This window comes from Leuresthes tenuis, unplaced genomic scaffold (assembly GCF_036924035.1).
Source record: "Leuresthes tenuis unplaced genomic scaffold, fLeuTen1.0.hap1 SCAF_9, whole genome shotgun sequence".
NCBI lineage: Eukaryota > Metazoa > Chordata > Actinopteri > Atheriniformes > Atherinopsidae > Leuresthes > Leuresthes tenuis.
The window spans coordinates 524,655-549,105 of record NW_027325363.1 but is presented as its reverse complement, the minus strand read 5'-3'; the positions used below and the strand labels follow the sequence as shown (position 1 = coordinate 549,105).

At 47.6% G+C, this 24,451-nt stretch overlaps 1 protein-coding gene across 1 annotated transcript; it reads left to right on the top strand.

The window, feature by feature from the left end:
• Nucleotides 1-1,128: 1,128 nt before the first annotated feature.
• On the top strand, nucleotides 1,129-24,441 carry pgm2l1 (phosphoglucomutase 2-like 1). Its single transcript, XM_072391814.1, has 14 exons — nucleotides 1,129-1,718; nucleotides 9,061-9,228; nucleotides 9,788-9,894; nucleotides 12,473-12,557; nucleotides 12,941-13,024; nucleotides 13,140-13,336; nucleotides 15,909-16,098; nucleotides 16,179-16,276; nucleotides 19,781-19,961; nucleotides 20,115-20,208; nucleotides 20,426-20,555; nucleotides 21,567-21,756; nucleotides 22,870-23,003; nucleotides 23,105-24,441. The coding sequence occupies exons 1-14, from the start codon at nucleotides 1,611-1,613 to the stop codon at nucleotides 23,205-23,207; spliced, it is 1,869 nt and encodes a 622-aa protein (XP_072247915.1). The 5' UTR covers nucleotides 1,129-1,610; the 3' UTR covers nucleotides 23,208-24,441.
• Nucleotides 24,442-24,451: the final 10 nt, after the last annotated feature.

Sequence of the window (24,451 nt, the reverse complement as noted above, 5' to 3'; positions counted from 1 at the left end):
GCCAAATCACAACAAATGTCTTCTCAGCATGTTCAGAGATACAGTCCAAGCCAATTAGAATCAAATTCATTGTAATTATAATCATCCATCAAACCCAATTCATTACAGTCCAAATATGTCTCATTCATACAGAGGCAGTTTAAAACTCTATTCTGGCCCTGAGTTCATCAGCTTGTGTTCCAGAGGCTGGTGAGTAGGATGCTGGGCAGGTGGATGGTGTGCTCTGGGTCTCAGTCTGTTCCTGACGCCGCTCGTTCCCCTCGGAGCCTCCTCCGTGGCCTGCAGCCATCGCTGTGGTTCCTTAGGACCCGGCGGGCCGGGTCCGGGTGTAAGACGAGTAAATACAATGAAACGCGTGGAGCAGGTGAGACAGCAGCCAACCTCACCGGCGCCATCTTGTTGCAACCTGAAGCTCTCTGTGTGGCAGTGGAGCTGAAGAAGAAGAAGCCAAACACACTGGAGAGGGTTGTCAGTGTTGTCCATTATGTTGAGCAGCTTTTATGTTATGTTTATGCATTTAGCAGCTTTTATCCAAAGGGACTTACAAATAAAGATATAACAGCTATAAAAAGCTAACAATAAGCTCCATAGAAGGAACCCAGGAGACCGACTCTGTCAGAGGGGACAGAGCAGAGATAGGGTGCAGGCATAGAAGGAAGAGCAGAAAGATAAAGAGCAGAGATAGATGGATGGATGGATGATGGATGGATGGATGATGGATGGATGATGGATGGATAGATGATGGATGGATGGATGGATGGATGGATGATGGATGATAGATAGATAGATAGATAGATGGATGGAAACACCATTCTTCTTTGAACAGTGAACTCCGGAGCACACAATCAGTCTTATCTATCAGTTTGTTACTTAAACATTAAATTTTTTGTTTTAAATGTGTTTTTATTGTTATTTTCAAGTCTGTATTTTATCAGAAAACTATAAAAGGTCGTAAATCATCCTGTATTTAGTCCAATGACTCAATGTTTGATCAGACCAGTAAAGCTGACCAATCATAAAGAACTAAGCTTTGTTTTAAAAAATTGTCTCAAAGTCCCCAGTTGGGCAGAATTGTACCGGAAGCGACGCATATCGTTGATTATAAAGTTTTCCGGTGGATGAGGATCTAAAGCTTTTATTCGGTCTTTTTAAGAAAACAACATGAAAATGAAAATGAAAAAGAAAAGAAAACATTAACAAATAAAACACAAGTTTTGTTGTTCCGGGTTGTTAGATAGATGTGAGGTCTTCTTTAAACCTTTAATTTGACCGTAAGCTTGTGTTGCGGGTCTTCTTTATGTTTGTGAACTGTAGTGGAAAATATTTCGGTTTGATGAAACTTCTCACATTGTAAACAAAGAGGAATATTCCGGGTTAGCTCTCAGTTATCCGGCTGCTGTCGGCCCGGTGCACACCGTGTAGCTGTGGCTAATATTAGCCTCGGCGTGAGGAGGTGAGGGCGGACAGTTAGTCAGCCATAACACCCGGACGGTGCGTGTCTGATGTCCGTCAGCCGGCCGGCTGAAAGCGGCGAACAAACACCGCATCCCCGCAGCCGTTAGCTCTTCTCTGATGGCCGACTGCTAGCTAACCTGGTCCCGTCTGTCAGCATGGAAGATAACGGAGGAAACGGGGACCTGAACGCCAACATGAGGTGGCAGAGCAGCGGGGACCCGCAGCTGGACAAGGCGGTGCAACAGTGGTTAACCTGGGACAAGGTGAGTGTTCAGACCCGCTGTGCTGCAGCAACAGCCCCAAAATATGGGTGGCCGTTATCCCAGACTTCCCTGAAAAAACAAGCATTTTAACGCATTTTAGACACATTTGAGCAAAGACGCAATAAAAACGGGATTCTGAGGTTATTTTTATTGTAAATGAGGTCTTTCCGATAAATCGGCAAATAAATTGCTTAATAAATCAGCACTTGTTTTGCCATTCAACTGTCTCTATGAACTGATTCAATCGTGTGATCACAGTTTGCTGCCTTTTGTCTGTCTGTTTGAAACGTGTAGGATTATAAAAGAAAAGATTATTTTTAATCCCGAACTGCTGATCTGTGGGCCGAATGTTTCCCCAAATCGGGTCAGGTCAGGAAACCGATAAAACTGCTCAAGTGAGCATAGATGTGCCGGTTTGTACATGAGAGATCTGACACAGCTGGAGCGTCTCTGGACTCGGTGAGTGTGTTCTGGCCGCAGTGCGCAGCTGCTGGCCGGCTGACAGGAGTCCGGCAGCCGGTGGCTTTCCAGGCGATTCACAACAACAATGAGGGTTATCAGGTGATTTAACATTCAGAACAACAATGAGGGTTATCAGCTGATTTAACATTCAGAACAACAATGAGGGTTATCAGCTGATTTAACATTCACAACAACAATGAGGGTTATCAGCTGATTTAACATTCAGAACAACAACGAGGGTTATCAGCTGATTTAACAGCAGCTGATGCAGCTGGTTGAGTCAGTGTGTTTGTTTGTCATCCTCAAGATAACCAGTTGCAGTTATACCCTGCTGTTAACTCGCCACCCTGCTGTTAACTCGCCACCCTGCTGTTAACTCGCCACCCTGCTGTTAACTCATTATCCTGCTGTTAACTCACCACCCTGCTGTTAACTCATTATCCTGCTGTTAACTCACAACCCTGCTGTTAACTCATTATCCTGCTGTTAACTCGCCACCCTGCTGTTAACTCGCCACCCTGCTGTTAACTCATTATCCTGCTGTTAACTCACCACCCTGCTGTTAACTCACCACCCTGCTGTTAACTCATTATCCTGCTGTTAACTCGCCACCCTGCTGTTAACTCGCCACCCTGCTGTTAACTCATTATCCTGCTGTTAACTCACCACCCTGCTGTTAACTCACCACCCTGCTGTTAACTCATTATCCTGCTGTTAACTCGCCACCCTGCTGTTAACTCACCACCCTGCTATTAACTCGCCACCCTGCTGTTAACTCACCACCCTGCTGTTAACTCATTATCCTGCTGTTAACTCGCCACCCTGCTGTTAACTCTCCACCCTGCTGTTAACTCGCCACCCTGCTGTTAACTCGCCACCCTGCTGTTAACTCATTATCCTGCTGTTAACTCACCACCCTGCTGTTAACTCGCCACCCTGCTGTTAACTCATTATCCTGCTGTTAACTCGCCACCCTGCTGTTAACTCGCCACCCTACTGTTAACTCGCCACCCTACTGTTAACTCGCCACCCTACTGTTAACTCGCCACCCTGCTTTTAACTCACCACCCTGCTGTTAACTAATTATCCTGCTGTTAACTCGCCACCCTGCTGTTAACTCGCCATCCTGCTGTTAACTCTCCACCCTGCTGTTAACTCACCACCCTGCTGTTAACTCACCACCCTGCTGTTAACTCATTATCCTGCTGTTAACACCACCCTGCTGTTAACTCATTATCCTGCTGTTAACACCACCCTGCTGTTAACTCATTATCCTGCTGTTAACTCGCCACCCTGCTCTTAACTCGCCACCCTGCTCTTAACTCGCCACCCTGCTCTTAACTCGCCACCCTGCTGTTAACTCATTATCCTGCTGTTAACTCGCCACCCTGCTGTTAACTCGCCACCCTGCTGTTAACTCGCCACCCTGCTGTTAACTCATTATCCTGCTGTTAACTCACCACCCTGCTGTTAACTAATTATCCTGCTGTTAACTCACCACCCTGCTGTTAACTAATTATCCTGCTGTTAATTATCCTGCTGTTAACTCATTATCCTGCTGTTAACTCACCACCCTGCTGTTAACTCACCACCCTGCTGTTAACTCTCCACCCTGCTGTTAACTCATTATCCTGCTGTTAACTCGCCACCCTGCTGTTAACTCGCCAGCCTGCTGTTAACTCGCCACCCTGCTGTTAACTCGCCACCCTGCTGTTAACTCGCCACCCTGCTGTTAACTCGCCACCCTGCTGTTAACTCATTATCCTGCTGTTAACTCATTATCCTGCTGTTAACTCGCCACCCTCCTGTTAACTCGCCGCCCTGCTGTTAACTCATTATCCTGCTGTTAACTCATTATCCTGCTGTTAACTCGCCACCCTCCTGTTAACTCGCCACCCTGCTGTTAACTCGCCACCCTGCTGTTAACTCATTATCCTGCTGTTAACTCGCCACCCTGCTGTTAACTCGCCACCCTGCTGTTAACTCGCCGCCCTGCTGTTAACTCGCCACCCTACTGTTAACTCACCACCCTACTGTTAACTCGCCACCCTGCTGTTAACTCGCCACCCTGCTTTTAACTCGCCACCCTGCTGTTAACTCGCCACCCTGCTGTTAACTCGCCACCCTGCTGTTAACTCGCCACCCTGCTGTTAACTCGCCACCCTGCTGTTAACTCATTATCCTGCTGTTAACTCATTATCCTGCTGTTAACTCGCCACCCTGCTGTTAACTCGCCACCCTGCTGTTAACTCGCCACCCTGCTGTTAACTCGCCACCCTGCTGTTAACTCGCCACCCTACTGTTAACTCGCCACCCTGCTGTTAACTCGCCACCCTGCTTTTAACTCGCCACCCTGCTGTTAACTCGCCACCCTGCTGTTAACTCGCCACCCTGCTGTTAACTCGCCACCCTGCTGTTAACTCATTATCCTGCTGTTAACTCGCCACCCTGCTGTTAACTCGCCACCCTGCTGTTAACTCGCCACCCTGCTGTTAACTCGCCACCCTGCTGTTAACTCGCCACCCTACTGTTAACTCGCCACCCTGCTTTTAACTCACCACCCTGCTGTTAACTAATTATCCTGCTGTTAACTCGACACCCTGCTGTTAACTCATTATCCTGCTGTTAGCTCATTATTCTGCTGTTAACTCATTATCCTGCTGTTAACTCATTATCCTGCTGTTAACTCATTATCCTGCTGTTAACTCGCCACCCTGCTTTTAACTCACCACCCTGCTGTTAACTAATTATCCTGCTGTTAACTCGCCACCCTGCTGTTAACTCGCCACCCTGCTGTTAACTCTCCACCCTGCTGTTAACTCTCCACCCTGCTGTTAACTCGCCACCCTGCTGTTAACTCTCCACCCTGCTGTTAACTCTCCACCCTGCTGTTAACTCGCCACCCTGCTGTTAACTCGCCACCCTGCTGTTAACTCGCCACCCTGCTGTTAACTCGCCACCCTGCTGTTAACTAATTATCCTGCTGTTAACTCGCCACCCTGCTGTTAACTCGCCACCCTGCTGTTAACTCGCCACCCTGCTGTTAACTCGACACCCTGCTGTTAACTCGACACCCTGCTGTTAACTCGCCACCCTGCTGTTAACTCATTATCCTGCTGTTAACTCGCCACCCTGCTGTTAACTCGCCACCCTGCTGTTAACTCTCCACCCTGCTGTTAACTCTCCACCCTGCTGTTAACTCTCCACCCTGCTGTTAACTCTCCACCCTGCTGTTAACTCTCCACCCTGCTGTTAACTAATTATCCTGCTGTTAACTCACCACCCTGCTGTTAACTCGCCACCCTGCTGTTAACTCTCCACCCTGCTGTTAACTCTCCACCCTGCTGTTAACTCTCCACCCTGCTGTTAACTCGCCACCCTGCTGTTAACTAATTATCCTGCTGTTAACTTGCCACCCTGGTGTTAACTCGCCACCCTGCTGTTAACTCGCCACCCTGCTGTTAACTCGCCACCCTGCTGTTAACTCGCCACCCTGCTGTTAACTCTCCACCCTGCTGTTAACTCTCCACCCTGCTGTTAACTCGCCACCCTGCTGTTAACTAATTATCCTGCTGTTAACTCGCCACCCTGCTGTTAACTCGCCACCCTGCTGTTAACTCGCCACCCTGCTGTTAACTCGCCACCCTGCTGTTAACTCGCCACCCTGCTGTTAACTCGCCACCCTGCTGTTAACTCGCCACCCTGCTGTTAACTCGCCACCCTGCTGTTAACTCGCCACCCTGCTGTTAACTCTCCACCCTGCTTTTAACTCTCCACCCTGCTTTTAACTCTCCACCCTGCTTTTAACTCTCCACCCTGCTTTTAACTCGCCACCCTGCTTTTAACTCGCCACCCTGCTTTTAACTCGCCACCCTGCTTTTAACTCGCCACCCTGCTTTTAACTCGCCACTCTGCTGTTAACTCGCCACCCTGCTGTTAACTCGCCACCCTGCTGTTAACTCATTATCCTGCTGTTAACTCATTATCCTGCTGTTAACTCGCCACCCTGCTGTTAACTCGCCACCCTGCTGTTAACTCATTATCCTGCTGTTAACTCATTATCCTGCTGTTAACTCGCCACCCTGCTGTTAACTCGCCACCCTGCTCTTAACTCGCCACCCTGCTGTTAACTCTCCACCCTGCTGTTAACTCTCCACCCTGCTGTTAACTCGCCACCCTGCTGTTAACTCACCACCCTGCTGTTAACTAATTATCCTGCTGTTAACTCGCCACCCTGCTGTTAACTCGCCACCCTGCTGTTAACTCTCCACCCTGCTGTTAACTCTCCACCCTGCTGTTAACTCTCCACCCTGCTGTTAACTCGCCACCCTGCTGTTAACTAATTATCCTGCTGTTAACTCGCCACCCTGGTGTTAACTCGCCACCCTGGTGTTAACTCGCCACCCTGCTGTTAACTCGCCACCCTGCTGTTAACTCTCCACCCTGCTGTTAACTCTCCACCCTGCTGTTAACTCGCCACCCTGCTGTTAACTAATTATCCTGCTGTTAACTCGCCACCCTGCTGTTAACTCGCCACCCTGCTGTTAACTCGCCACCCTGCTGTTAACTCGCCACCCTGCTGTTAACTCTCCACCCTGCTGTTAACTCTCCACCCTGCTGTTAACTCTCCACCCTGCTGTTAACTCGCCACCCTGCTGTTAACTCGCCACCCTGCTGTTAACTCGCCACCCTGCTGTTAACTCGCCACCCTGCTGTTAACTCTCCACCCTGCTTTTAACTCTCCACCCTGCTTTTAACTCTCCACCCTGCTTTTAACTCTCCACCCTGCTTTTAACTCTCCACCCTGCTTTTAACTCTCCACCCTGCTTTTAACTCTCCACCCTGCTTTTAACTCTCCACCCTGCTTTTAACTCTCCACCCTGCTTTTAACTCTCCACCCTGCTTTTAACTCGCCACCCTGCTTTTAACTCGCCACCCTGCTTTTAACTCGCCACTCTGCTGTTAACTCGCCACCCTGCTGTTAACTCGCCACCCTGCTGTTAACTCATTATCCTGCTGTTAACTCACGACCCTTCTGTTAACTCACCACCCTGCTGTTAACTCATTATCCATTTGTTAACTCACCACCCTGCTGTTAACTCATTATCCTGCTGTTAACTCTTTATCCTGCTGTTAACTCGCCACCCTGCTGTTAACTCGCCACCCTGCTGTTAACTCGCCACCGTGCTGTTAACTCGCCACCCTGCTGTTAACTCGCCACCCTGCTGTTAACTCGCCACCCTGCTGTTAACTCGCCACCCTGCTGTTAACTCACCACCCTGCTGTTAACTCATTATCCTGCTGTTAACTATATAATGTGAAAAGTATTTGCGTGTATTAGGGATCAGTACCTGGTGTAACCTGATGGTGATTAGAATTATTAGCTCTGAAAGTGTTAAAAGATCAATAAATTCCAGGTAAACGTTCAGGCACCATATCATGTGTCTATGGTGACATCATGTAAACAAAATCAGTAAACCTGAAGAAACCTGTGAGGAGTAGTTATTGATTAAGGAGCCATCTGATTAATCAGGACCTCATGAGACTCTCAGCTGTGGATGGAAACATTTAATTTGTTCCCAGCAGTGAAATCTACTGCAAAAACATCTGGAATCAAGGTTCCTGCTGACCAACTCAACCTGAACCAGTCTGGGTGTTGGACTGAAAAGTCTGAGAACCTCTCAGCTTCTCAGTTTGTTTTTCACACAGTTCTGCTGTCAGAATGAGGCATCTTATTGTTCTCATCAGTGATAGACAGAGAAAGAACTGTCAACGCCACACAGAGTAACTCCCACTTTGACCTGAAGGTGTCAGCGTTGCATCACTGTTCCACACCTGAACTCGGACTCAGTGACACAGCAGTTTGTTCTGCAACACCTGGAGCTGAGGACAGCTTCTTCTTCTGTGTTGGAGGTTCTGAGGACAGCTTCTTCTTCTATGGTGGAGGTTCTGATGACATCATCTCTGCAGGTGGAGATGCAGCTCAAAATGACGAAGAAGAGGAGTCCGTTTCTGTGCCCTTCATCGGATCCTTTAAAGCAGAACCAGAGCATGTTCTGCTTCACTCCTGAGGTGCACCACAAGGCTCAGTATGAGGACCTCTGCTTGTTCTGATTCTACATGAGTTACAGTAAATATCAGCTTCTGTGCAGATGAGACTGATTCATGCTCCATCCTGCCAGCAGACTCTGATCATCACACTTTAAACAAGTTAAAGCAGCTGCTGCAGACAGAGAAGGACGAGGAGCCCGACCTGCTCTGACAGAATCAGAACCACTTCAGCTGCTCATTCTTCCATTCGTACAGTTCCATCTGAAACAGGAAGTGAACAAACATTGATCCAGTGTCCACAGGGGGGCGCTGCTGCCGTTAGAGACAGAATGAGGCTGAATAAAAAGGATGGGGCTTTTATTCCTGGTGCAGTTATTTACAGACCCTGCTGCCCTCAGAGCTGTGTGGGCTGGAAAGGTCGCGGCTGCCATGGACCTCCCTGACCTCGTCTGTAAATGTCAGAGCCCGGAAAAGATCCACACATGTTCTCATTTCTATCTTTATCCTCTGGGCAAAGACACCTGGAGAATAAAATTTATAGGCATCAGTTGAGGATGTTTCTCCTTTTACGAAGCAGGTACTTCTAATTAAAGTCATTTCCATGTTTGAACATTAGATCTGAGACATGAGGGAATGATTCCTTTCTGAGCCTCTAAGTCTGTGATGTTCAGAACCTTTAAAGAGAGGAACAATATGAAGGTAAAATAAACTCCTTATCTGGAGATTTCAGGGCAAAGTGCTGTGAAAGTCCTCAGATTTGATCTGTGACGGTTCTGTGTGGCTCAGTGACCTTCAGTGGTACAGAACAACCTCTCCCTCTGTTCTGTAGAACCAGTGGACCCGGGCCCAGGTGGACTCCCTGGTGGCAGCGGGTCGTCTGGATGACCTGAGGTCCAGACTCTGCAGCCGGCTGAGCTTCGGTACGGCTGGACTCAGAGCGCCAATGGGAGCTGGATTCAACCGGATCAATGACCTCACCGTCATCCAGTCCACGCAGGTAGGGACCGGTTTATAACCCAGAACCGTTCGGTCTACGCAGGTAGGGACCGGTTTATACTTCAGTACCATCCGGTCCAGACCAGATGTTAACATTACTCAGAGGCTTTCTAAAGTGAAACAATCATTTAAATGTTTATTTAATGAGTTTGAACCTTCATTTATAGATAGTCCACAGAAGTGATTCTCAGAGTCTTCACTGACAGAACCAACAGAACCAAATATAGAACCTGAAGCAGCAGCACTCAGTAAAAGCTGTTCTGGAGCCAAATAAAGACAGAAAGTTTATAGAATCTACAGCAACAGCTTCTGGAGCTTCTCCAAGCAGCAGGTTACCTGCTGACAGGTGAGGGTGTCAGGATTGGGTATAAAAGCAGCTTCCACCAAAGGTTCAGCCTCTCCAACAAGGATGGGTCGTGGCTCACCGCTTTGTGCCAAACTCCATCAGAGAATCATCAATAAGTTCTGCATGGATCATTCATGTGATTTCCCTCTCCATGTGTGCAACACAAAGACCGGTGAAGGCTGGAGTCTGACACGCTGCCTCCCTCTGCTCTCAGGGTCTGTACTCCCACCTGTGCAGGTATTTTGCAGACCTCAGCAGCAGAGGAGTGGTTGTTGGATACGACACCAGAGGACAGGAGGAGAGCGGCTGCAGCAGCCAGAGGTAACTCACCACCAACACACGACACTTTATCAACCCAGGGCAGAACCCAGGGAAGAACCCAGGGAAGAACCCAGGGCAGAACCCAGGGAAGAACCAAGGGAAGAACCCAGGGCAGAACCCAGGGCAGAACCCAGTGCAGGACCCAGGGCAGGACCCAGGGCAGGACCCAGGGCAGAACCCAGGGCAGAACCCAGGGCAGAACCCAGGGAAGAACCCAGGGCAGAACCCAGGGCAGAACCCAGTGCAGAACCCAAGGAAGAACCCAGGGCAGAACCCAGGGCAGGACCCAGGGCAGAACTCACCACCAACACACGACACTTTATCAACCCAGGGCAGAACCCAGGGCAGGACCCAGGGCAGGACCCAGGGAAGAACCCAGGGCAGAACCCAGGGAAGAACCAAGGGCAGGACCCAGGGCAGAACCCAGGGAAGAACCCAGGGAAGAACCAAGGGCAGGACCCAGGGCAGAACCCAGGGCAGAACCCAGTGCAGGACCCAGGAAAGAACCAAGGGCAGGACCCAGGGCAGAACCCAGGGAAGAACCCAGGGCAGAACCCAGGGCAGAACCCAGTGCAGGACCCAGGGCAGAACCCAGGGCAGAACCCAGGGCAGAACCCAGGGAAGAACCCAGGGCAGAACCCAGGGCAGAACCCAAGGCAGGACCCAGTGCAGAACCCAGTGCAGAACCCAGGGCAGAACCCAGGGCAGAACCCAGTGCAGGACCCAGGGCAGAACCCAGGGCAGAACCCAGGGCAGAACCCAAGGCAGGACCCAGTGCAGAACCCAGGGCAGAACCCAGTGCAGAACCCAGGGCAGAACCCAGGGCAGAACCCAGGGCAGAACCCAGGGCAGGACCCAGGGCAGAACCCAGGGCAGAACCCAAGGCAGGACCCAGTGCAGAACCCAGTGCAGAACCCAGGGCAGAACCCAGGGCAGAACCCAGGGCAGAACCCAGGGAAGAACCCAGGGCAGAACCCAGTGCAGAACCCAGTGCAGAACCCAGGGCAGAACCCAGGGCAGAACCCAGGGCAGAACCCAGGGCAGAACCCAGGGAAGAACCCAGGGCAGAACTCACCACCAACACACGACACTTTATCAACCCAGGGCAGAACCCAGTGCAGAACCCAGGGCAGAACCCAGGGCAGAACCCAGTGCAGGACCCAGGGCAGGACCCAGGGCAGAACCCAGGGCAGAACCCAGGGCAGAACCCAGGGCAGAACCCAGGGCAGAACCCAGGGCAGGACCCAGGGCAGGACCCAGTGCAGAACTCACCACCAACACACGACACTTTATCAACCCAGGGAAGAACCCAGGGCAGATCCCAGGGCAGAACCCAGGGAAGAACCAAGTGCAGAACCCAGGGCAGAACTCACCACCAACACACGACACTTTATCAACCCAGGGAAGAACCCAGGGCAGAACCCAGGGCAGAACCCAGGGCAGGACCCAGGGCAGAACCCAGTTCTAGATAATTCTGGAATAGAGATTAACGTTAGCTGATGCCGTAATATTTTTGATGTCTGTAACTATCTTTACAAACTGACATAAAGGCCGGAGCTGAACTTATACTCACTAACTGAAGGTCATCCTCCCAGTTTTACTAGATACTTCAAAGAAGATTCCACAACAGTTTATATGAACTCATCACAAACAAAAGATAGTTTGCTCAATAATAACAAAATGGGTTTAGAAAGAACTAGAAATTGTTTGCATACGAGCAATCAGGAATAATCCATGGGGATACTTCCATGATTAATGAGGGATTACACTGGTGTGGGTCAAAATCTAACCAACTTTGTACAAATGTGTAACAGCTGTTAGACGTGGGGTTCCCCAGGGTTCGGTGTTAGGACTCCTGCTGTTTATTAATGAAAACTTACTGTGCTGTGAAAACAAAGTGAAAAATTAAGGAAATAAACTAAACAATCGTTTTCATTCAATAAAGTAAAACTGAACTTAACTAAAATTATAATCTTTGGAAATCACTCAACATCCACCAATAGGAAACTTATGATAAATAATAAAGTATCTGAAATTAAATTCCTTGGTGTAGGGATAATCCAAAATAAGTGTATTCAAAATAAAAATATCTCATAAACCAAGAAATCTTAAACAGTCTGAATGGTTCCTTTATACTTCCAGATATGAAACAAAAAAACTCAAATTTAAGGGCTTTAAACAGCTTAAAACAGCCCAAATTATGTCCAGACTTTGCCCCCAATATTCAGAATTGGTTCCAAATAAGATGAAAACATCCTGAACTGAGAGAAAACTGCATAATACAGCATCAGTTGAAGGAGTTCACTTTGATAATTACACTGAGGAGCATTAAAGTTTAACATTTTGTGACTTCATCATGAGACGGCTGCATGAGTCGTTGTGTTTAACCGGTCGCTGCAGGTCGCCCTCCTTCGCCTCGTTTCTCTGTTTGGTTTGAGGAGGATTCAGTTAGTGCCACCAGGTGTCACTGCCTTCTCCACACAGGAAGTGATGCTACAGAACTGGTACCAAAGTGTTGCTGAATGTGGGAACACCTGCCGGGTGACAGGAAGTTTCCGTTTGTTGTCGCGTGTTTCAGGCTGGCGAAGCTGACGGCTGCCGTGATGCTCAGCAGAGACGTTCCCGTCCACCTCTTCTCCACCTTCGTCCCGACGCCGTACGTGGTAAGGAAACAGTAACTGATGGACTTTAATGTTCCTGTAGCTCAGTTCTTATTCAACGTCCTTCAGTCATTCGCTCTCACGGTCGGGGTTATTCACAGCAAAGTGCTGCACAGCTGGAGTTAGGCCCAAACACACAGAATCACAGCAGAACCAGGAGAGACTGTTTCAGCTCCTCTGGGGGCAGAGAAGGTTTCACCTCGGTAATAACTCACTGATAAGCACTAGTTTTATCCATTTCTCAGCACATCATGACAGTAAGGAGCAGAATGACTGTGAGAGGCTCTGAAGAGGTTAAAGTTCACCATCACCTGCTCAGCAGAGGGTTGGTGGACGTGTCAGACTGTGACATCACACAGTGCATGATGTGTTTGTTTGTTGTCCAGCCTTACGCTGTGAGGAAACTGGGAGCAGCAGCTGGAGTGATGATCACCGCCTCACACAATCCTAAAGAGGACAACGGATACAAGGTGAGACCAACACCTTCTTCAGGTGTTTCCTCCGACTTATACTTTGAAACCTCTCAGGTGTCCTCATCTCCACCAACAAAACTGAAACCTGCTGGTCACCTGTCTCCCTCCGCAGGTTTACTGGTGTAACGGCGCCCAGATTGCGGCGCCTCATGACAAAGAGATCTTACGTCATATAGAGGAGCAGCTGGAGCCCTGGAGCGCCTACTGCTGGGAGGAGGAGCTGGTGGACCACAGCTCCCTGAGGACCGACCCCCTGACCCAGATCAACAGCTGCTACATGGAGGAGCTCACCTCGCTCTGCTTCCACAGGTACGCCCCCACCTGACTCAGGTAGGCAGGAGAGGAACCTTTTTGTATCTCAGAGGCTGAATGGATGAGGAGTAATATAGAGTGATGAAGGTGTGATAAAGAGTGATTAAAGGTGTGATGAAGAGTGATTAAAGGTGTGATGAAGAGTGATTAAAGGTGTGATGAAGAGTGATTAAAGGTGTGATGAAGAGTGATTAAAGGTGTGATGAAGAGTGATTAAAGGTGTGATGAAGAGTGATTAAAGGTGTGATGAAGAGAGATTAAAGGTGTGATGAAGAGTGATAAAGGAGTGATGAAGAGTGATGAATGTGTGACAAAGAGTGATAAGGGAGTGATGGTGTGATGAAGAGTGATTAAAGGTGTGATGAAGAGTGATTAAAGGTGTGATGAAGAGTGATTAAAGGTGTGATGAAGAGTGATTAAAGGTGTGATGAAGAGTGATTAAAGGTGTGATGAAGGTGTGATAAAGAGTGATTAAAGGTGTGATGAAGGTGTGATAAAGAGTGATTAAAGGTGTGATGAAGAGTGATTAAAGGTGTGATGAAGAGTGATTAAAGGTGTGATGAATAGTGATTAAAGGTGTGATGAAGGTGTGATTAAAGGTGTGATGAAGAGTGATTAAAGGTGTGATGAAGGTGTGATAAAGAGTGATAAGGGAGTGATTAAAGGTGTGATGAAGAGAGATTAAAGGTGTGATGAAGAGTGATAAAGGAGTGATGAAGAGTGATGAATGTGTAACAAAGAGTGATAAGGGAGTGATGGTGTGATGAAGAGTGATTAAAGGTGTGATGAGGAGTGATAAAGGAGTGATGAAGAGTGATAAAGACTGATAAAGGAGTGATGAAGAGTGATTGAAGGTGTGATAAAGGAGTGATTAAAGATGTGATGAAGACTGATAAAGGAGTGATGAAGGGTGATGAATGTGTGACAAAGAGTGATAAGGGAGTGATGGTGTGATGAAGAGTGATTAAAGGTGTGATGAAGAGTGATAAAGGAGTGATGAAGAGTGATTGAAGGTGTGATAAAGGAGTGATAAAGGAGTGATGAAGAGTGATTGAAGGTGTGATGAAGAGTGATAAAGGAGTGATGAAGAGTGATTAAAGGTGTGATGAAGAGTGATTAAAGGTGTGATGAAGGTGTGATAAAGAGTGATAAGGGAGTGATTAAAGGTGTGATGAAGAGAGATTAAAGGTGTGATGAAGAGTGATAAAGGAGTGATGAAGAGTGATGAATGTGTGACAAAGAGTGATAAGGGAGTGATGGTGTGATGAAGAGTGATTAAAGGTGTGATGAAGAGTGATTAAAGGTGTGATGAAGAGTGATTAAAGGTGTGATGAAGGTGTGATAAAGAGTGATTAAAGGTGTGATGAAGGTGTGATAAAGAGTGATTAAAGGTGTGATGAAGAGTGATTAAAGGTGTGATGAAGAGTGATTAAAGGTGTGATGAAGGTGTGATTAAAGGTGTGATGAAGAGTGATTAAAGGTGTGATGAAGGTGTGATAAAGAGTGATAAGGGAGTGATTAAAGGTGTGATGAAGAGAGATTAAAGGTGTGATGAAGAGTGATAAAGGAGTGATGAAGAGTGATGAATGTGTAACAAAGAATGATAAGGGAGTGATGGTGTGATGAAGAGTGATTAAAGGTGTGATGAGGAGTGATAAAGGAGTGATGAAGAGTGATAAAGACTGATAAAGGAGTGATGAAGAGTGATTGAAGGTGTGATAAAGGAGTGATTAAAGATGTGATGAAGACTGATAAAGGAGTGATGAAGGGTGATGAATGTGTGACAAAGAGTGATAAGGGAGTGATGGTGTGATGAAGAGTGATTAAAGGTGTGATGAAGAGTGATACAGGAGTGATGAAGAGTGATTGAAGGTGTGATAAAGGAGTGATAAAGGAGTGATGAAGAGTGATTGAAGGTGTGATAAAGGAGTGATTAAAGATGTGATGAAGACTGATAAAGGAGTGATGAAGAGTGATTAAAGGTGTGATGAAGAGTGATTAAAGGTGTGATGAAAAGTGATAAGGGAGTGATTAAAGGTGTGATGAAGAGTGATAAAGGAGTGATGAATGTGTGACAAAGAGTGATGAAGAGTGATTAAAGGTGTGATGAGGAGTGATAAAGGAGTGATGAAGAGTGATAAAGGAGTGATGAAGAGTGATTGAAGGTGTGATACAGGTGTGACAAAGAGTGATGAAGGTGTGATAAAGGTGTGATAAAGAGTGATGAAGATGTGATAAAGACTGATAAAGGAGTGATGAAGAGTGATTGAAGGTGTGATAAAGGAGTGATTAAAGATGTGACAAAGACTGATAAAGGAGTGATGAAGGGTGATTAAAGGTGTGATTAAGGTGTGATACAGAGTGATGAAGATGTGATAAAGGTGTGACAAAGAGTGATGAAGGTGTGATAAAGGTGTGACAAAGAGTGATGAAGGTGTGATAAAGGTGTGACAAAGAGTGATGAAGGTGTGATAAAGGTGTGACAAAGAGTGATGAAGGTGTGATAAAGGTGTGATAAAGAGTGATGAAGATGTGATAAAGAGTGATAAAGGTGTGATGTGTTTCTCAGGGATCTGAACAGCAGCTGTCCTTTAAAGTTCATCCACTCGTCCTTCCATGGAGTTGGACACACCTTTGTCCAGCAGGCCTTCCAGGTGTTCGGCTTAGCTCCACCCATCCCTGTCCCCGAGCAGAAGGACCCCGACCCCAACTTTTCCTCTGTGCGCTGCCCCAACCCAGAGGAGGGAGAGTCTGTCCTGGTAGAATGAAGCCATATTTCAAATTCTGTGGGGTTTTGTTGTGAAGCTTTAAGTGATTTTCTTTTTTCTCTGTGTTCCAGGAGCTCTCTCTTCTTCTGGCAGAGCGTGAAAATGCTCCAATTGTTCTGGCAACGGATCCTGATGCCGACCGTTTGGCAGTTGCAGAGAAATCTGATGGGTGCGTTTGCTCAAAGGCACTTCAGAGCACAGATTAGCAGAGAGCTGAATAATATAAACATTCCAGGTGTATTTACCTGTGTTTACTTCTGTTGGGGGTGCATTTACCCACGTTTGCTGGTGTTGGGGGTGCATTTACCCACGTTTGCTGGTGTTGGGGGTGTATTTACCCACGTTTACTGGTGTTGGGGGTGTATTTACCCACGTTTACTGGTGTTGGGGGTGTATTTACCCACGTTTTCTGGTGTTGGGGATGTATTTACCTGCGTTTGCCAGTGTTGGGGGTGTATTTACCCACGTTTACTGGTGTTGGGGGTGTATTTACCCACGTTTACTGGTTTTGGGGGTGCATTTACCCACGTTTGCTGGTGTTGGGGATGTATTTACCTGCGTTTGCCAGTGTTGGGGGTGTATTTACCCACGTTTTCTGGTGTTGGGGGTGTATTTACCCACGTTTGCTGGTGTTGGGGGTGCATTTACCCACGTTTGCTAGTGTTGGGGGTGAATTTACCCACGTTTGCCAGTGTTGGGGGTGTATTTACCCACGTTTGCTGGTGTTGGGGGTGCATTTACCCACGTTTGCTAGTGTTGGGGGTGCATTTACCCACGTTTGCTAGTGTTGGGGGTGAATTTACCCACGTTTGCTAGTGTTGGGGGTGTATTTACCCATGTTTACTGGTGTTGGGGGTGTATTTACCCATGTTTACTGGTGTTGGGGGTGTATTTACCCATGTTTACTGGTGTTGGGGGTGTATTTACCCACGTTTTACTGGTGTTGGGGGTGTATTTACCCGCGTTTACTGGTGTTGGGGTGTATTTACCCACGTTTGCTGGTGTTGGGGGTGTATTTACCCGCGTTTCCTGGTGTTGGGGTGTATTTACCCATGTTTACTGGTGTTGGGGTGTATTTACCCACGTTTACTGGTGTTGGGGGTGTATTTACCCGCGTTTACTGGTGTTGGGGGTGCATTTACCCGCGTTTACTGGTGTTGGGGTGTATTTACCCACGTTTGCTGGTGTTGGGGGTGTATTTACCCACGTTTGCCAGTGTTGGAGTGTATTTACCCACGTTTGCTGTTTTTGGGGGTGTATTTACCCGCGTTTACTTGTGTTGGGGGTGTATTTACCCGCGTTTGCCTGTGTTGGGGGTGTATTTACCCACGTTTGCTGTTGTTGGGGGTGTATTTACCCACTTTTGCTGTTGTTGGGGGTGTATTTACCCACGTTTACTGGTGTTGGGGGTGTATTTACCCACGTTTGCCAGTGTTGGGGGTGTATTTACCCGCGTTTACTGGTGTTGGGGGTGTATTTACCCGCGTTTGCTGTTGTTGGGGGTGTATTTACCCACGTTTACTGGTGTTGGGGGTGTATTTACCCACGTTAGCTGTTGTTGGGGGTGTATTTACCCACGTTTACTGGTGTTGGGGGTGTATTTACCCGCGTTTACTGGTGTTGGGGTGTATTTACCCGCGTTTACTGGTGTTGGGGGTGTATTTACCCGCGTTTACTGGTGTTGGGGGTGTATTTACCCGCGTTTGCTGGTGTTGGGGGTGTATTTACCCACGTTTGCCAGTGTTGGAGTGTATTTACCCACGTTTGCTGTTTTTGGGGGTGTATTTACCCGCGTTTACTGGTGTTGGGGGTGTATTTACCCGCGTTTGCCTGTGTTGGGGGTGTATTTACCCGCGTTTGCCTGTGTTGGGGGTGTATTTACCCACGTTTACTGGTGTTGGGGGTGTATTTACCCGCGTTTACTGGTGTTGGGGGTGTATTTACCCGCGTTTACTGGTGTTGGGGTGTATTTACCCGCGTTTGCTGTTGTTGGGGGTGTATTTACCCACGTTTACTGGTGTTGGGGGTGTATTTACCCACGTTTGCTGTTGTTGGGGGTGTATTTACCCACGTTTACTGGTGTTGGGGGTGTATTTACCCGCGTTTACTGGTGTTGGGGTGTATTTACCCGCGTTTACTGGTGTTGGGGGTGTATTTACCCGCGTTTACTGGTGTTGGGGGTGTATTTACCCGCGTTTGCTGGTGTTGGGGGTGTATTTACCCACGTTTGCCAGTGTTGGAGTGTATTTACCCACGTTTGCTGTTTTTGGGGGTGTATTTACCCGCGTTTACTGGTGTTGGGGGTGTATTTACCCGCGTTTGCCTGTGTTGGGGGTGTATTTACCCGCGTTTGCCTGTGTTGGGGGTGTATTTACCCACGTTTGCTGTTGTTGGGGGTGTATTTACCCACGTTTGCCTGTGTTGGGGGTGTATTTAACCGCGGTTGCTGGTGTTGGGGTGTATTTCCCCTTCTTTGCTGGTGTCTGAGTGTATTTACCTGTGTTTGCTGGTGTTGGGGGTGTATTTACCCACGTTTGCTGGTGTTGGGGTGTATTTACCCGCGTTTACTGGTGTTGCAGGTGTATTTACCCACGTTTGCTGGTGTTGGGGTGTATTTACCCGCGTTTGCTGGTGTTGGGGGTGTATTTACCCACGTTTGCTGGTGTTGGGGGTGTATTTACCCACGTTTACTGGTGTTCGGGGTGTATTTACCCACGTTTGCTGTTGTTGGGGTGTATTTACCCACGTTTGCTGGTGTTGGGGTGTATTTACCCGCGTTTGCTGGTGTTGGGGGTGTATTTACCCGCATTTGCTGGTGTTGGGGGTGTATTTACCCACGTTTACTGGTGTTGGGGGTGTATTTACCCACGTTTACTGGTGTTGGGGTGTATTTACCCACGTTTACTGGTGTTGGGGGTGTATTTACCCACGTTTGCTGGTGTTGGGGGTGTATTTACCCACGTTTGCTGGTGTTGGGGGTGTATTTACCCACGTTTACTGGTGTTGGGGTGTATTTACCCACGTTTACTGGTGTTGGGGGTGTATTTACCCACGTTTGCTGGTGTTGGGGGTGTATTTACCCGCGTTTGCTGGTGTTGGGGGTGTATTTACCCACATTTGCTGGTGTTGGGGGTGTATTTACCCACGTTTACTGGTGTTCGGTGTGTATTTACCCACGTTTACTGGTGTTGGGGGTGTATTTACCCACGTTTGCTGGTGTTCGGGGTGTATTTACCCACGTTTGCTGGTGTTGGGGGTGCATTTACCCACGTTTACTGGTGTTGGGGGTGCATTTACCCACGTTTACTGGTGTTGGGGGTGCATTTACCCACGTTTACTGGTGTTGGGGGTGCATTTACCCACGTTTACTGGTGTTGGGGGTGCATTTACCCACGTTTACTGGTGTTCGGGGTGCATTTACCCACGTTTACTGGTGTTGAGGGTGTATTTACCCACGTTTGCTAGTGTTTGGGGTGTATTTACCCACGTTTACTGGTGTTGAGGGTGTATTTACCCACGTTTGCTAGTGTTGGGGGTGTATTTACCCGCGTTTGCTGGTGTTGAGGTTTACAGATGTTGGGGGTGTATTTCCCCTTCTTTGCCGGTGTTTGAGTGTATTTCCCCTTCTTTGCTGGTGTCTGAGTGTATTTACCTGTGTTTGCTGTTGTTGCAGGTCTCGTTGGAAGGTGTTCACAGGTAATGAGGTTGCAGCTCTGCTGGGTTGGTGGATGTTCTTTAACTGGAAGGAGAATCATCCGGGTCCAGCAGACACTCAGAAAGTGTACATGTTGGCCACCACGGTATCATCTAAGATCCTGCAGGCGATGGCTCGGATAGAGGGTTTCCACTTCGAGGTAAGTCGGGTCCAGTCAGTCAGAATCTGATGATTTCACTGAGTTTCTCCCTTTCAGTGGTTCTGTGTGCCATAGAGCTTTCAAACTTCCACAAACACAGCCAGCTGAAAACCTGTTGTGATGATGATGAACTGCTGCCCCTCTGCTCAACAGGAAACTCTTCCTGGCTTCAAATGGATCGGAAACAGAATCCACGAACTCTCCAAAACGGGAAACAGGGTCATCTTTGCCTTTGAGGAATCGATTGGTAACATGTATAACTTACTGCTTCATGTTTTCAGAAAGTTTCAGAGGTCAGGACTCTAACACACAACGTTCAGGGTCAGAGGTTAGAGTCAACCTCAGGGGATCTATTCACATTTAGTCTGATTCCAGCAAAGTTTATTTGACTTTTTCTGGAGCTGAAGCTGTCGAACTGACAGCGGAGCGCAGTGAACCCGTCTGAAACGCCCGTCTGTCCTCAGGTTTCCTGTGTGGCAGCCTGGTCCCGGAGAAAGACGGCGTGAGCGCAGCAGTGGTCGTGGCAGAAATGGCCGCATACCTCCACAACCAGAAGCTGAGTCTGAACCAGCAGCTGCACAACATCTACCAGACGTAAGCTGCTTCACATCCTCACACGACCAGATGCTCAGGAGACAAACATGAAATGATTCCTGGCGTCAGGTCAGAGACTCCATCAGGTTAAAATCAGTCACACAGTCGGTGGATTCAGTCACTTCATCCTGTTGTTGGGCTGTTTTACCAGCAGAGGGCAGCAAACACTCAGTTCTGTCTGTTTAAATCCTGTTTAAATCCTGTTTAAATCCTGTTTGAAATGTTTCTTCATGGGTGAACATCAGCTACAGTTTATTCCAACAGTTCATGGTTTAGATCTATTCAATTTAATCATAAAACACCAGAAAGATGCTAAACACTGGTGCAGTTCAGTCAGATTCATTCAGAATCATCATGAAAAGCGAACACGGGCCACAGTGGAGAGCTTATCTTGGTTCCACAGATGCTGTGAAAACAGCACATGGCTCCCAGAGGCCCGGAACAATCTCTGATCAGATCGAACGGGAAAAGTTCTGCAGAATTCCCCCTTTTAGGTCCAAAAGTAGCTCACAGGTATTTGAACGAGTTGAACTCCGGGACTATGGAGCACTGAAGCTGCCATAAATAAACACAAACGTATAACTAGCCGAGTATTTAACTTTATATGATGATAAATTTGACTAAAATGAAATAAAAGATAAATTAATTCAATAATGTGAAAGAAATAAATTATTCTGATCCATTTTAAACTGAATTCATTTCATCTTCTGCTATGGTCGCTGTTTTTTTTGTTGCTTTTTCTCACTTTTTTTACATTTTTAAAGTGATTTAAAAGATATTTAACTTATTTATTTTTTGTACATTCTGCAAACAGGAGAAAAATAGGGAAGAAATAAATATATTCCAGTGAAAATAGAAATAAAGTAAATAAACAGCAACACAAACTTAAATAAATAGTTTATTACTGCAGGCGGCTTCAGTCCAAGCTGTGGTTGGTTTATGTTGGCTAGTTTCAGGAAGTATCTGCGTCCGTTTGTCCCGGCGCCGGATGATGTGGTCGTTTGTCTGCAGGTACGGTTATCACGTGTCCAAAACCTCCTACGTCATCTGTAACGACCCCCCCACCATCCAGAAGATCTTCAGCCGCATCAGAAACTTTGAGGGGGACGGGTCGTACCCGAGGACGTGCGGCGGCGTGCGGATTGTCCACGTCAGAGACGTGACCACGGGGTACGACAGCAGCCAGCCGGACCTCAGAGCGGTAGGATTTAAACGCTGTTTATTTTACGATTGAAACGACTCATCAGATGTGATGATGTCATGTGATAGATGACCTAAATGAACATTTATCAACGTTTTATGATTATGTTTCGTTGATTTTCTCTGATTCTGAGACGCAAACTGCGTCTCTGAGTGAATCTCACCTGTGCCTGCTCACCTGTGTCTGCTCACCTGTGTCTGCTCACCTGTGCCTGCTCACCTGTGTCTGCTCACCTGTGTCTGCTCACCTGTGCCTGCTCACCTGTGCCTGCTCACCTGTGTCTGCTCACCTGTGTCCGCTCACCTGTGCCTGCTCACCTGTGTCTGCTCACCTGTGTCTGCTCACCTGTGTCTGCTCACCTGTGTCTGCTCACCTGTGTCTGCTCACCTGTGTCTGCTCACCTGTGTCTCACCTGTGTCTGCTCACCTGTGCCTGCTCACCTGTGTCTGCTCACCTGTGTCTGCTCACCTGTGTCTGCTCACCTGTGTCTCACCTGTGTCTGCTCACCTGTGTCTGCTCACCTGTGTCTGCTCACCTGTGTCTCACCTGTGTCTGCTCACCTGTATCTGCTCACCTGTATCTGCTCACCTGTGTCTGCTCACCTGTGTCTGCTCACCTGTATCTGCTCACCTGTGTCTGCTCACCTGTGCCTGCTCACCTGTGTCTGCTCACCTGTGCCTGCTCACCTGTGTCTGCTCACCTGTGCCTGCTCACCTGTGTCTGCTCACCTGTGTCTGCTCACCTGTGTCTGCTCACCTGTGTCTGCTCACCTGTGTCTCACCTGTGTCTGCTCACCTGTGTCTCACTTGTGTCTGCTCACCTGTGTCTGCTCACCTGTGCCTGCTCACCTGTGCCTGCTCACCTGTGCCTGCTCACCTGTGTCTGCTCACCTGTGCCTGCTCACCTGTGTCTGCTCACCTGTGTCTCACCTGTGTCTGCTCACCTGTATCTGCTCACCTGTGTCTGCTCACCTGTGCCTGCTCACCTGTGTCTGCTCACCTGTGCCTGCTCACCTGTGTCTGCTCACCTGTGTCTGCTCACCTGTGTCTGCTCACCTGTGTCTGCTCACCTGTGTCTCACCTGTGTCTCACCTGTGTCTGCTCACCTGTGCAGGTGCTGCCCGTGTCCAGGAGCAGTCACATGATCACCTTCACGCTGCAGAACGGCGTCGTGGCCACGCTGCGAACGAGCGGCACCGAACCAAAGATCAAATTTTACACCGAGTTCTGCGCCAAGCCCGGGAAAAGGTCAGCTGGTGGCGCCTCATTTCCAGATTTCCCAGGTGTCCCTTCTGTGTGACATCATGGCGTGTGGGTGGAGCTTCTCTGATTTCTCTGTCTGTCTGCAGCGACGTGTCCGGGCTGGAGGAGGAGCTCCGGAAGGTCACCAACGCTCTGCTGGATGAGTTCCTGGAGCCCGAGAAGAACAACCTGACCTGCCGCACTGCGTAGCCCCGCCCACTCCCGCCTGTTCCCTGATGACATCACAACCTGTCGTGTCCGCAGACCAATCACAGCAAAGGATAGTTGATCAGTTCTAAGCTGTGTTAATATTGATCACCGTGCAGCAGGTTCTGTCCTGTGATTGGTTGTCATTGACGACAAAACAGCAGGAACTCCTCACAGATTGATATAAAGCAGTGATTAAATTATTGATAAGTTTTGTTTACAGAATGATCAGCTGATTAATTGATGAGAGGTTTGAGTTAAGAATGAAAAAGATTTTCAAATTGAGTTTTTCTTAATTAACTATGAATGTAGTATTTGTGGTTGGAACATTTCCGACTCGTCGCTAAAGTATTGATCCAACAGTTGATGGACAGAAAGAAAAAAACAGCTGAATGTGTTTGTGGTGCGTTAAAGACAGTTTGTACTTTGAAATTAAGTCGATTTTTTTTATTTTTTTTTATTCAGAGGTTAGTAAAGATCTTATTTTTCTTTGGAAGTGAACTCATTCTGAAATATTTCTGCTGCTTCGGCCAAAAATGTTTGTTTTCTTTCATTAAACCTGAAACAATAATTCCAGTTTGTGACAAAAACTTTCAAGAAAATCTAAGCAAACGTCTGCGGTGAAGCTCCTGAACGAGGCTCTCTGATTGGCTGATGGAACCACCAATAGTGTGAGCCTTCCGAACGAGGCTCTCTGATTGGCTGATGGAACCACCAATAGTGTGAGCCGTCCGAACGAGGCTCTCTGATTGGCTGATGGAACCACCAATAGTGTGAGTCAAATCGTCAATCTCGATTCTGAAAGAAAAATGAATATTTTCTGTTTGCCGCTGCTGAAATTCGAGTGATTTTCTGGGTTTAAATGCTTTGGTGATAGTTCTCTCTTCAAGTTAAAGAGTTTATTTATTTTAAAAGCAGAAACAGTTATTAGCTGCAGCTGAAGGTCGAATGTTTCAAATTCATATTTTGATCCGTTTCCACGCTTTTGTGTTTGATGAACTTCCTGAAAGTGAAAACAAGCGAATGTTCCTTTAACCGAAGAGAAGAAGCTCTTCTTCTGTCTTTGTTTGGATATTTATCTGAGTGTCACATTGAAGTTATTTATTTTTATACCTGCTGAGATGTTCATGTGAGGAGCTGCTGTTTCTGTTGCTTCCACTTTGTGCTTCACCTCATTCAAAGCTGCAGCTCATGCTGACCTCTGACAGAAAATAAAGTCACATTAAAGTTTCCTTTGAGCCACAACA

Excerpts from the sequence above, each read along its gene's own strand:
- pgm2l1 (XM_072391814.1), top strand. The coding sequence starts at position 1,611 with ATGGAAGATAACGGAGGAAACGGGGACCTGAACGCCAACATGAGGTGG. Across the intron at positions 9,895-12,472 it reads AGCGGCTGCAGCAGCCAGAG|GCTGGCGAAGCTGACGGCTG; the intron begins GTAACTCACCAC and ends CGCGTGTTTCAG. Across the intron at positions 21,757-22,869 it reads GCCAGCCGGACCTCAGAGCG|GTGCTGCCCGTGTCCAGGAG; the intron begins GTAGGATTTAAA and ends TCACCTGTGCAG.